Below are 12,598 nucleotides of genomic sequence, written 5' to 3'. Positions count from 1 at the left end.
CGGCAGCCTCCCCGGTGGACACGCCGCAGCTTCCTCCTTTCCCCGGGCCTCTTGTGCATGCGGTGTTGGGCTGCTCTGAACATCTGTGTGGAGTCTGTGGACATAGGCTTTATTTCCTCTCAAGACATGTTCAAGATGGCAAAGTGGATATTGTGCTTTTATTTCATCCTCACGAGATGTGAAAAATTCACAAGTAGGACTTTTTCATGAAAGAATCAAAACCTAAGTGAAATTAAGTAACTAAAAGTAGATACAGTTCTTGTAAGTATTCCTGGCTCAGGAGAGAGGTAATCTTCCTAGCTAACGTCTAGCTAACGTTCTGTCTCTTAATATGTATATTAATGTAGTTCCTCACTTAAAGATATGCCTTAAACCATGTCTAGCATATAGTAAGTGCTCAATTAATATTTTTTTAATCAATGAAATTAATTTAAACAGTCATTAATTATTGCCCCTTATAACAATAGAAGTATGTTTATTTTTCCACTGGCTGAGAATTTTCACTGCAAGTTGCTTCTGGCATAAATATCCATGGTGAATATTCAGATAATGACAACAGACCTGAGTGGCACGTGTTGCCCCACCAGTGTTGCTGCTCTGATTACGTGATGGTCACTGGTCATGCCCACTTTGGGGACACCTGCAGTAACTGAGCACTGGCTGCCTGAGCTGAACGCCGGACATCAGCACATTCCAAACAATGGGGACACGTGACTGGGGGGGCAGTCAGGGTGGCCGGGATGTGCTGGGAGGTGTGGAGGGGCCACGGCAGAGGGCCATGTCCCGGTGGGTGGGCAGTGGTGTCCACACTGACACCCAGGGGAGGGTCGTCTCCAGGCCACTAAGTGGGAGGCCAGTGGGTACCCATGCTGAAGGCCAGTGCCTGCCTTGCATGGGCTGGCATGTGCCTGTGGGGGAAATGGGTTTACCAGGCACCCTGCAGGCCGTGCCAGGAGCCAGGCTCATCTCATCAGGGACCACAATCTGCATCATGTCTTGGGGTCATTCTCTGTAAAAACACTCCACTATTCAGCTCAAAGAACATCTTTCAAGTTAGAAAATTTCCTTGACTTTCAATTTTATTCAGTGGGTTTCCAGAAAGTGGAAAAGGAGGGGCCCCTGACTATGTTTAACTGATGAGAGGCGTGGAGCACTTGCCATTTGAGCTGTTCCTCACCTGGCGTGCTGTTCCCCTCCTATCTGCTAACACAGAGTCCGGGCTGCTGTAACAAGGATGCCCCAAAACAGCCTGAGAGCATGGGGGTTTCTATCCAGAGGAAATCAGTTGGGGCTGGTGAGCACCACTAGGGCTGCTGTCTACACGGGGCCTTCCAACTGCTCTGCCTCTCCCTCCTATGTAGTACACGCCATGACCAGAGATGCTGCCCGACACGCAGAGCGAGGAGAAGCCAGGAGAACGGCTTCCTCTGCCAGCCGACCAGGGAGAGTGGAAGTGGGGGGCCCTAATCCGACATGACTGTGTCTCCTTACAAGGCCATGCCGTATGAGACAGGTCGGGGCGATGCTTCTACAAGCCTAGGAGTGCCAGAGATTGGACAGGCTGGGAAGAGCCCCTGCAGGTTCAGAGGGAGCCCTGCCCACATCTTGATTTCCAACTTCTGGCAATAAATCTCTGTGGTTTTAAGCCACTCAGTTTGTGGTGCTTTCTTACTGCAGCCCCAGGAGACAAGCACTCGCCTGTCTGAGACTTTCCTTTCTGTCAACTTTGAAATGACTGTAAATTGACTGGTCAGACTCCTCTTCTGAATAGAATCAACAACTAAACTTTGATGTGCTATTTTCTTTTTATAAACATTTAAAATTTTAACTATTAAAAGGTGTGCAGGGCCAGCCTGGTGGCGCAAGTGGTTAAGTGCGCGCGCTCCTCTTCGGCGCCTGGGGTTCGCAGATTCGGATCCTGGGCGTGCACCGATGCACCACTTGGTAAGCCATGCTGTGGCGGCGTCCCATATAAAGTAGAGGAAGATGGGCACGGATGTTAGCTCAGGGCCACTCTTCCTCAAGAAAAAAGGGGAGGAATGGCATCGGATGTTAGCTCAGGGCTAGTCCTCCTCACTAAAATAAAATAAAATAAAAAAGTAAAATAAAATAATAAAAATAAAATAATAAATAATAAAATAAACGTGTGTCTCTGTGACACCGAGACCTCAAGGATAACCTGTTAGAGATGACTGCCGGCCCCAGGTGGCTCCATGGGGCAGGGCTCCACCTGGGGGACAGGATCCACGGAGACATTTAGGGGCAGGTGCACAGCTCCATCTTGGGCCCACCCACATCTCTGCCTCCCTGCAGACACCTCCACCCTGCAGACACCCCCTCCTTGTCCACCCAGGCTCTGGCCCCTGCTGTCTCCACCCACCTCTCTTTTCAGCCCCAGCCCACCTCCTTTGAGCCACTTGTATGTTCAGGTGCTTCATCCTCCCACTTAGGGTGGGTGATGCTCCTGCTCTTCCCAGGGGCCTGTCCCCTGTGTGCAGTGACATGTCTGAGTGAGTGGCATGTGTCCGCCTGTCTCTGCTGGGGAGGGACCAGTTCTCAGGGCCCAGGCTGTGCCCACAGCTGTGTGTCCAAGGACCTCCTCTCACCAGCCAGATGGGGCCGCCTTTCTCTCTCTCTCTCTCTCTCTCTCTCTCTCACACACACACACACACACACACACACACACACACATGCACAGACACACACACACACACACACACGTCAACATTAATTTTCGTGCCAGAGCAATGTCTACCTGCAGGAGACTGCTCTTTAAATTCTCCTGGGTATGATTTCTCATTTATAAACCAAGGGTTTACACCCAAAAATGCCTTGAAACTTTTTTAATATACTTGATCAAGCAGTTGTGGAAGGATCGGTGATGGGCCCCCTGCCCAGACACTGCGAACAGCACATCCAGGGTGGCACTTTAAGGCACATCAATTGTGATTAGGGTTACACAAAGTTTGACTAAGTTACATTCACAAAATTAACATTCACAATTTTCACCACTCATAACTTAAAATACATTTCGATTCCATTTTCAAAGCAATTCTTCCTTTAAATCTCCTTTCTCAACAGAAGATCAATAGTACACAGCATGTGAGCATTGTAACAAAATTAATTTCAAGAAAACACAGAAGTGAGAAATAGCAACTCCTAAATTTATGTACTTTATAGTCACCACAAAGTAGGCCAAAGTTCAGTATTAAATAAATAGGAATTCTTTCCTAATAAAAAAATGTTACAACAGTTTTCCTAAGGAAATACATTCACAAGACTTTGTTTATATTCTGTTTTACAATGACAAGAACAGCTAGGATTCTCTTTCATGAAATGTATCCACACTACTAGGGTTTATAACACTGTGTTGATAGATGAAACACCGAGTTCTCTCTGGAGCACTGAAATGTGGGGTTCCACAGTGAGGTTTCCTGCCTGGAACTTTGGTTCCATTACAGCTGGGCTTAGCCTGTGCAGTTCAACAAACAGAAAATCTGCCCACCCACCACGGAAAACATTGGCTGAAGAGCTGGTCCAGGAGAAATTTGTCAACGGATTCACCACCTGGCAGTTTAGTATCTCTGGTGTGGAGGAGGGCGTCTGGGAATTGCCGAAGCCACTTTCCTGACTCAGCCTCTGGCTCTGCAGCCTGGAATCGGACCCAGGTCCAGGTGAGTTGTTAAGGCAGCAGGAGATGCCGGACCAGCTGGGCTGTGGACCCTGGACAACCCTCTGGGGCAGGACCCAGCCTGCTCTGGACGAACCACTCCTGCAGGGAGTGGACAGAGCATGTGCCTTCCTAAAGATGCAACTGGTTGCTGTGGTTCAGCTGCCAGGCTGGCCAGAGAGCTGTCTGTTGTGATCACTAATGGGCAGGTTTTGTTGTGCAAATAATGGCTGGATTTTGTGCTCACAGAGTGGTTAAAATGGTTGCAAAGTGTGGGGAAAAACTACTGAAAACCGAACGTCACCCCCTTGTGACGCCTGAGCTAATGGTTCAGATAATGAGAGATCCACTCCAATCAAGGTGAAGAGCTTCTTCTGTGTTGGGAACAAACGCCACAGTGACTTTTCCTTCTGCTGCCATTTGTTTTTCTCAATAGCAAAGCTATGAACAGCAAATTGTAGAGACTTCTCCATCGGGACACAATGTGCACTCTTAAGACACTACAGACTGCCAGCGTCCCCGCCTGATGGCTGTGAGGACATACACCACTGGAACTTGGTCAGAGCACAGCATGAATTTCTTTCCTGAGCAGAGCTGAGCCTGGCTTCTTTACAAAAGCTTCTAGGAGTGTCCTGAAGTCCACTGTCCCTTTAATCCTTTACTACCTCTTTCTCCCACAAAATGCTACGTCTGAGGAACGGGCGAGGGCAGATGAGAGCCAAGTCAGCAGCCCCTTCCCTGGCTCACTGTGGCATGCCACTTCACCCCACCCTCTCAACTGCTCCCCCAGGATGGCCTGATAGTGGTCTCCTTCCAGAGCACCAGGGGGCTCTGTCCAAGGCCATGTCCCTGAGACCCTGCAGGGGGTGGGAGGGGGTCTGTGCTACAACATCCTCAGGGCAGGCCCAGGGGTCCTGTGAGGGTCTGAGACCCCCTCCAAGTTCCCTCGGCTGTCCATGAAATACCAGCTCCCATAGGCAGGGCTTCCACCAGCTCCTCCCCTGCTGTGGTTAGGAGGGGCCCAGGCAACTGGCCCAGTTCCGTTTAAGGACCAGCTGTGATTTTAAACAAGAGCTCCTTGGTAAGTGAAGACTCCACTGGACTCTGCTGGAGCTGTGCAGATGCACCAATGGCGGCCAGAGCAACCTCTAACCCAGCCTGGGCCATCTGCCACTGTCAGGTGAGATAGCTCAGGCCAGAGACCAGATGTTTGGGGACAGGGCAGCACCTGGTGCCCAGAGACTGCCACACAAGACCCGAGCACATGCAGGACAAGTGTTGGGATCTGGGATGAACAAAAAAAAAAAGATGTTTCTGCTATTGTACCTACACTCTACAAGGTGACAGGTAGTTCAAAGAACTGGTAAGTGGACATGGGCCTTGGACGCACATGTCCCCAAACCCTCCGCCTGTGAATTGCTCCTGGGGTCAGGGCTCCAGACCTCCCTGGGGGTGAGAGGCATGGAGGCTTTGAGAGAGGCTGGCCTGAGCCTGGCATCTCGGGGTCGGTATGAAGTTGGGCAAATCTCATTTTGTTTGGGTCTCAGTTTCCCAGCAGTGCTAATGAGAGAATGGATACCAAGCGGCAAGAACTCAAATACGGAGCCTGGCCTCTGAGGGCCCAGGGCCCTTCCTGTCCCTGAGTCGGGGTGACCATGGAAATAGTAACACACAAGTGCCAGTTCAGTTCAAAAGCAGCACAGGTGGACAGAAGGACCCACGATGGAGTCTCCTGGCAAGTGCACCTGCCCAGTGCACCTGCCCAGACCTTCCAGAAGCTGGAGGAGGCTCCACCAGGGTCTATTTCCTGGCCCGCAGTGGCCTCTCTGCAGGTGTCCCCAAGGAATTCAGAGGTTGGGGCCTCGCAGCACATTTGGTCCTCGGGGCCCATTCTAAAACAAAGAATCCCGCTTGCTGCCCGATCCCAGCACCTAGACTCAGAATGGATGAGCGCCCAGGGCTACTCCACGCCGCGGACAGGAAGACCCCAGGGGAGAGGCCAGAGAGGGGAAGACCTCCGGGGATGAGGCTGTGGAAGGGGAGATCCTCGGGCAGGGGAAGCCGTGGAGGAGGGCCCCCCGGGGACGAGGCCGTGGAGGAGAGCCCTCCCGGACGAGGCCGTGGACGACCGTCACAGCGGCGTCTCCTCTTGCTCCAGCGCGTGCGGCGGCGTGTGGCACGACGGCGGCAAGGACGCGAGCTTGAGCAGCGCGGGCCGGCGGCGCGCCCGGGGCCGCTGGAACGAGCGCCTGCTGTGCACGCGGCGGGCCGCCGCCGACCGCGCGTGCGCAGCCGGCAGCCCGCGGCGCTCCGGCCCCGCCCCCGGCTCGCGGTCGGGCGGCGCGGCGGGCGCGGCGCTCTGGGCGGTAGGCGGGTCCGGGTCCGGGGTGGGCGGGGCGCGGGGCCGCGCGGACTTCTCGGCGGCGGGCGGGGACGAGTGTCCGGTCAGCGGCGCGTCGGAGCCCGTGTCACCTGCGGGAGAAGCCGGCGTGAGCGCGGGGGCACCTGGGGCGCAGGGAGGTGCCCAGCGCCGTGCCGCCCGCAGGTGCAGCGCCACGCCCTGAGGTCAAGCGGGACCCCGGGGAGAGGGACGAGGAGGAGGGGAGGGGGACGGGAGGGGAAGGGAGGGGGAAGCCAGAGGCAGGAGGAGCAGGGGAGCAGGAGGAGCGCACCGCGCCGAGGTCTTCCACCGCGCGGTCACCCCACAAGCCCAGACTCAATCAGTGTGCGCCTTCCCAGAAGCAAGCGCAGCTGGTGCATAAAGGGAACAGTGCCCCACCCGCTCCACTCGCTGGAATCTCCGACCACCTTGCAGGGATGGACGGACACACGCCCCTCTTCCGGAGTTCACTGGAGAGCAAGCCCATGTTTCCGCTTCAGCTGAAACTTCCCTGAGCGGGACAGCCCCACCTACGCTGGGGGAAAGGCTGCCCTTCCCTTTTCTTCCCTAGTGCCCACCAAACACCCAAAGGAAAGTGAAATGAACCCAAAACCCTGCCCAAGGAAGTATGAACCCTCTTCCCTGCCAAGGTAAAGGGACAGCGCCTTCCCTGACCCAGCAAGACCACCCCCAGCGCCTGCGGAATAGGCGCCTCACCCCTGGCCCACTACCCCTCACGACTCCCCTCCCCTCTCTGCTCCCGACTCTCCCTCATTTTCTCCGCCCACGTCTCCCCTCACCTTCTCCCCTCCCCATCCCCTCACAGCTCCCCTCTTGTCTCCCCTCACGTCGCCCCATAACCTTCTCCCCTCACATCTCCCACTCACCTTCTCCCCTCAGGTCCCCCCCTCACCTTCTCCAATCACCCTCTCCCAACAGGTCTCCCCTCAAATTTTCCCATCACGTCTCCCCTCAAGTCTCCTCTCACCTTCTCCCCTCAGATCTGCCATCACCTTCTTCCCTCAAGTCTCCCCTCACCTTCTCTCCTCACCTCTCCACCTCATATCTCCACCTCACCTTCAACCCTCACCTTCTCCTTTCATGTCTCCCCCTCATGTGTCTCCCTCACACTCTCTCCTCATGTCTCCCCTCACCTCTCCCCTCAACTTCTCCCCTCACCTTTCTTCTCACCTTGCCTCAGCTTCTCCCCTCACCTTCCCTCACGGCTCCTCTCACTTTCTCTCCTCATGTCTCCCCCTCACCCTCTCCCCTCACATCTCCCCTCATGTCTGCCTTCATGTCTCTTCCTCTCCTTCTCCCCTCATATCTCTGCCTCACCTTCTCCCTTCACCTTCTACCCTCATGTCTCCTATCACTTCTCCCTCTCACCTTCTCCCTTCATATCTCCGCTCACCTCTCTCCTCTTGTCTCCCCTCACCTTCTCTGCTCATGTCTCCTCTCACCTTCAACCCTCACATCTCCCCCTCAACTTCTCCCCTCAGATCTCCCCCTCACCTTCTTGCCTCATGTCTCCTCTCACCTTCATCCCTCATGTCTCTGATAATCTCCCCTCAAGTCTCCTCTCACCTTCTCCCATCAGGTCTCCCCCTCATTTCTCCCCTTAAGTCTCCCCTCACCTTTCCTCTCACTTTCTCACCTTGCCTTCTCCCTTCATGACTCCTTTCACTTTCTCCCCTCAAGTCTTCCCCTCACCTTCTCCCCTCAACTCTCCCCTCACCTTCTCCCCTCATGTCTCCCGTCACATCTGCCCCTCAGGTCTCCCTCTTACCTTCTCCCTTCAGATCTCCTCCTCACATCTCCCCCTCACTTTCTCCCCTCACAATGCCACCTCATGTTTCCACTTCACTTTCTCCAACCACCTTCTCCCGACTGGTCTCCCCTCAAATTCTCCCCTCATGTCTCCCCTTCACCTTCTCCCCTCAGGTCTCCCCCTCACCTTCTCCCCTCAGGTCTCCCCCTCACTTTCCCCCTCACCTTCTCCCCTTACATGTCCCCTCACGTCTCCCCTCATGTCCCCTCTCATATCCCCCTCCCCTCACCCTCTCCTCTCACCTTTTCCCCTCACGTCTCCTCTCATGTCCCCTCTCATATCCCCCCCTTGCCTCTTCCCCTCATGTCTCTCCTCACATCTGCGACTCACGTCTCCCCCTTACCTTCTCCCCTCACTTCTCTCCCTCACCTTCACCCTTCACATCTCTGCTCGCTTTCTCTCCTCATGTCTCTCCTCAAATTCTCCCCTCAAGTCTCCTCTCACCTCCTCCCTTCAAGCCTCCTATCACCTTCTCCCCTCACATCTCCCCTCATGTCTCTCCCTGACCTTCTCCCCTCATGTTCCCCCTCACCCTCTCCCCTCACCTTCTCCCTTCACATCTCTGCTCACCTTCTCCCCTCTCATCTCTGCCTCACCTTCTCCTCTCACATCTCCCCTGTGTCTCCCTTCAGGTCTCTCCCTCACCTTCTCCCCTCACATCACCCCGTATGTCTCCCTTCACATCTCTCCCTCACTTTCTCCTCTCATGTCTCCCCTCACATCCCCCCTCACCTTCTCCCCTCACATCTCCCCTCCTTCTCTGCTCATGTCTCCTCTCACCTTCTCCCCTCACATCTCCCCTCACCTTCTCCTCTCACGTCTCCCATCTCCCCTTCACCTTCAACCCTCACATCTCCCCCTCAACTTCTCCCCTCATGTCTCCTCCCACCTTTTCACCTCATGTCTCCACTCATGTCTCTGCTCATGTCTCCCCTCACGTCCCTCCATCACCTTCTCTCCTCACATATTCCCCTCATGTCTCCCCTCAAGTCTACCCCCTCCTTCTCCCTTTATGTCTCCACCTCACCTTCTCCCCTCACATCACCCTCTCACCTTCAACCCTCATGATTCCCCCTCACCTTCTCCCCTCATGTCTCCCCTCACATCGTCCCTTCACCTTTTCCCCTATCATCTCCCCTCACCTTCTCCCCTCAAGCCCCCCCCACCTCCTCCCCTCAAGTTTGCCCTCACCTTCTCCCCTCAAGTCTCCCCTCATCTTTCCCCTCACTTTCTCTCCTCACCTTCTCTCAAGTCTCCCCTAAGTCTTCCCCTCATGTGTACCCTCATGTCTCCCTTCATGTCTCCCCCTCACTTTCTCCTCTCACTTTCTCCCGTCATGTCTCCCTTCACATCTCCCTCACCTTCTCCCCTCACCTTCTCTCCTCACGTCTGCACCTCACCTTCTCCACTCATGTCTGCTCTCACCTTCTCCCCTCATGTCTCCTCCCATGTCTTCCCCTCACCTTCTCCACTCACATCTCCTTCTTACCTTTTCCCCTCATGTCTCCCCCTCACCTTCTCCCCTTATGCCTCTCCTCACCTTCTCCCTTCACATCTTCCCCTCCCATCTCCCCTCACCTCTGCCTGCCCTCAGGGACCCTCCCTGCACCCTTCCCCTGCACTCTTCTGTATAGGAGGGTAAAAGGGACCCATGGCTTCTCTCCTCATTGCATTTCTGTCTCACAGCCTTTTCCCAGGGCCCAGGCCTCGAGGGAGAACAATAGATGTTCCCCTTCCCACACAGTCCCTGCCCAGCCCTATGCCCTGTCCCCCTGAGCTCATGACTTAGATTCATGGGCTGACCAGAGTTATACACTTGTCTTGGAGTAGTTAGTAATCAAACTGACAATCTAAGAGTAAATTCTCCTGGTCAACAAGCTAAAACAGCCAAATCCTCAGAAAGCTCTGGATTTGACGTCTCAGCTGGAGAAGCAGAAACTGCGAACAGGCTTAGAAGGAGGAAAAACAGCTGTTGGAGAAAGAGTCTGCAGAAGTCCAGATCCAGGGCAAGAGAGAGAGAGGAACTGAGGAAAGAGCAGGTGTTAGGCAGGCGGGTGGGAAGGGGTGAGGAGCCAGTTACATGTGCGTGGACTCGGGCAGGGTGCTGTGCGGCTGCTCCTCGGGGCCCTCGGCCAGCAGAAAGGAGTCCACGGACTTGTTGCTGAGGCGGAAGGGTGCCAGGCGGCGGAAGTTGCCTGGAGAGTAGGGGATCTGCACACGGGCCCTCTGGGAGGGCACCACTGTTTCCCCAGGAGATAACCAGGGCGGCACCCTGGAGAGGATGCTGGGGTCCTCGTCCGGGGAAAAGACGGGGTTGTCAATTCCTAGGAGAAAGGGCAGCGGCTGATCAGCTTCCCAGGCACACCCCGAACAGCACAGAGGGAGGGTGCTGTCCCATGGGTCAGACACCAGCTCGTCCTGCAGCCATCACCTGGAAGGTGACCTGGAAGGTCGGGGTCACATGCCTTTGGGGTTTCAGGCCCTCCACCCCAGACTCTCTCTCTACATGCCACAGGCAGGAGAGGTAACAGCTCTCTTCTCTTGGAGCAGAGACCCCCACCTGCCACCTGCAACTGTACAACCTGCAGCGCTAGACCTCCCTGGTGCTACTGTCCTTGTCCAATGACCACGCTCACTTCTGGGGCAACAGAGGGCCACCCCCCGCCCCTCACCTGAGGGTGAGTCTGTCGCTGTGTCCTGTGTGACGTTCGCCAGGAACTCGATCCCCCCACTCATCTCCTCAGCATCGTAGTTGGCGGCCTCCTCGGGGTCTGAAAGTTCCAAATCTGGTGGCAAGGAAGGGGCAGCATGAGGGAAAGGGACTGGGAGCACAGATGACCCTGGTCCAATGTGGTTGACCAATGCCCTTGATCGGCTCGCAGCATGCCCTAAGGGTTGTCATCACTGCCACCCAACCCCTCAGTGTCTGGGCAGCTCAGTGGACAGGGGTTCCCTGGGTGGCCATGCCAGGATGGGGCTGGGCAAAGTAAAACCACACCAGGGTCCCCCTGCTCCTCCTCCCCAGCCACACTTGGCCTATTTGAGGAGGGGGCTGGAGAAGAGGGGGCTGGGACCACCAGGCCAGCAGAGGCAGGAGATGAGGAGTGCACACTTGTCTTGTGGCTCAACCACAGGTGAGGACCTGGGACAAGGGGACAGGGAGCCCACCTCCAGGGCACTGCCTGCCAGAGTGGCGCGCCCTGACAGCAGACCCACCACCAAGGCAGAACAAGCAGGGCAGCAGCCTGAGGAGGAGGCTCCTGGGTGCTGAGGGAAAGGGTTTCCTGGAAGGACAGCCCTCTGCACTCCGCCTGCCTCCTCACACGCGTCCCGAGTCCTGCTGACGAGTGTTTCTGCTGTGGCCCCAACCAGTACCTTTTTCCTTAATGGTGAAGTTGTGCAGGGGGTTCTCCATGGGCAGTTTCCCATTGGGAATGCTGCTGTTTCTCTGAGAAACAGAATGAAACCGCTTACAGGGATGGGACGGCTACACTGGGGCCCTGACTGCCGGAACCCTCCCCAAGAGGCCCCGCTGGTTCTGTCCTCCAAGACTCCTCCTCCTCGAGAGGTGGGCCAAGGCCTGTGGAGGCTCCGCCTAGGCTCGTCCCTGAGGGGTGCCCTGGTGTCTCCATCACTTGCCCCAACCTCACCCCCCCGTGACCCCCATGTCCCGCGCCCTCACCCGCTTCTGGGCGCGCTCCCTCTTGTACAGCTTTGCCGCCTTTTTGTTCTGGTTGATCCCCAGCTTGGCCGACTTGAAGGACTCCAGGCGCTTCCGCATGGTCCTGTGGAAGATCTCCTTGTCCTGCTTCTCATCTTCATTTGGAGTTAACTTGTGTCGACTGTAGAGATGCTTGTACTGGGGGGAGGCGACAGGGAGGGTAACAGCTGGGGGTGACCTCACAGCCCCAGGGGGGCCCCCAGGGCGGGCTCTGGGTGAGAACCTGGGGAACACCTGGCAGAGAGGCCAAGCCCCCACCCTCCCTCCAACCCCTCTCTGCCTGAGCCTTCTTTTGTTTTGTTTGAGGAAGATTGGCCCTCAGCTAACATCTGTTGCCTATCTTCCTCCTTTTTTCTCCCCAAAGCCCCAGTAGATAGTTGTATGTCATAGTTTACATCCTTCTAGTTGCTCCATGTGGGAGGCCACCTCAGCATGGCTTGATGAGCGGTGGTCCGGACCCAGGACTCAAACTTGTGAACCCCGGGCAGCTGAAGCGGAGCGCATGAACTTCACCACACCACCGTGCGGCCCCTGCCTGAGCGTTCTTTGTGCTAAATACTGGGAAGAGAGGAGGGGAAGCTGTGCCCCACCCAACGCTCTGTGTTCAGAGAGGATTCTGGGCAGACACGCCCCACCCCTGGGGCCAGGAGGTGCTCTGGGCGGCCGGTGCCCACCTCCTGCCGGGGCTTGTACAGGTACTGCTGCAGCGTGTGGTGGGTGACCATGTCCTCGGTGTCACGGATGCTCCTCCTCCTCTGCTCCAGGGACTGCATGTCCAGGCACACGGCGCTGACATTCTCCCTCCTACACGAGGACCACGCTGAGCATCAGAGACCCACAGTTCTCCTGCTGCACCTCGCACCACCTGCCCCTTGGGGCCTGGGCACCACCTGGCCGCCTGGAAGGCTCGTCCTTGGAGTCTTCTCCCCTGGGCTTTAGTCAGACTCACCCTCCTTGAGGCCTTCCCGGCCTTCTACTTAAGGTTGCCCCCCTGCA

General features: G+C 56.0%; 1 protein-coding gene across 2 annotated transcripts in view; it reads right to left on the bottom strand.

The window, feature by feature from the left end:
• Positions 1 to 6,072: 6,072 nt before the first annotated feature.
• The window catches only part of SLC9A3 (solute carrier family 9 member A3), a 53,476-nt gene continuing 46,950 nt past the window's right edge, over positions 6,073 to 12,598 (bottom strand). The window contains exons 12-17 of one of the 2 annotated variants that reach the window (XM_058564414.1): positions 12,277 to 12,406; positions 11,564 to 11,740; positions 11,257 to 11,329; positions 10,554 to 10,667; positions 9,962 to 10,205; positions 6,073 to 6,142 (exon numbers count right to left, since the gene is read on the bottom strand). In XM_058564414.1, the coding sequence (XP_058420397.1) occupies positions 6,139 to 6,142; positions 9,962 to 10,205; positions 10,554 to 10,667; positions 11,257 to 11,329; positions 11,564 to 11,740; positions 12,277 to 12,406 (742 nt within the window). In that variant the 3' untranslated portion in view covers positions 6,073 to 6,138. Of the gene's footprint in view, positions 6,143 to 9,957; positions 10,206 to 10,553; positions 10,668 to 11,256; positions 11,330 to 11,563; positions 11,741 to 12,276; positions 12,407 to 12,598 lie in introns of those variants that run through there. The other variant, XM_058564415.1, reaches the window with a different exon arrangement.

The sequence above is a fragment of the Diceros bicornis genome, chromosome 20 (assembly GCF_020826845.1).
Source record: "Diceros bicornis minor isolate mBicDic1 chromosome 20, mDicBic1.mat.cur, whole genome shotgun sequence".
Taxonomy (NCBI): Eukaryota; Metazoa; Chordata; class Mammalia; order Perissodactyla; family Rhinocerotidae; genus Diceros; species Diceros bicornis.
Note: the sequence above shows the minus strand (reverse complement) of the source record. Positions and strands in the feature narration are given on the sequence as shown.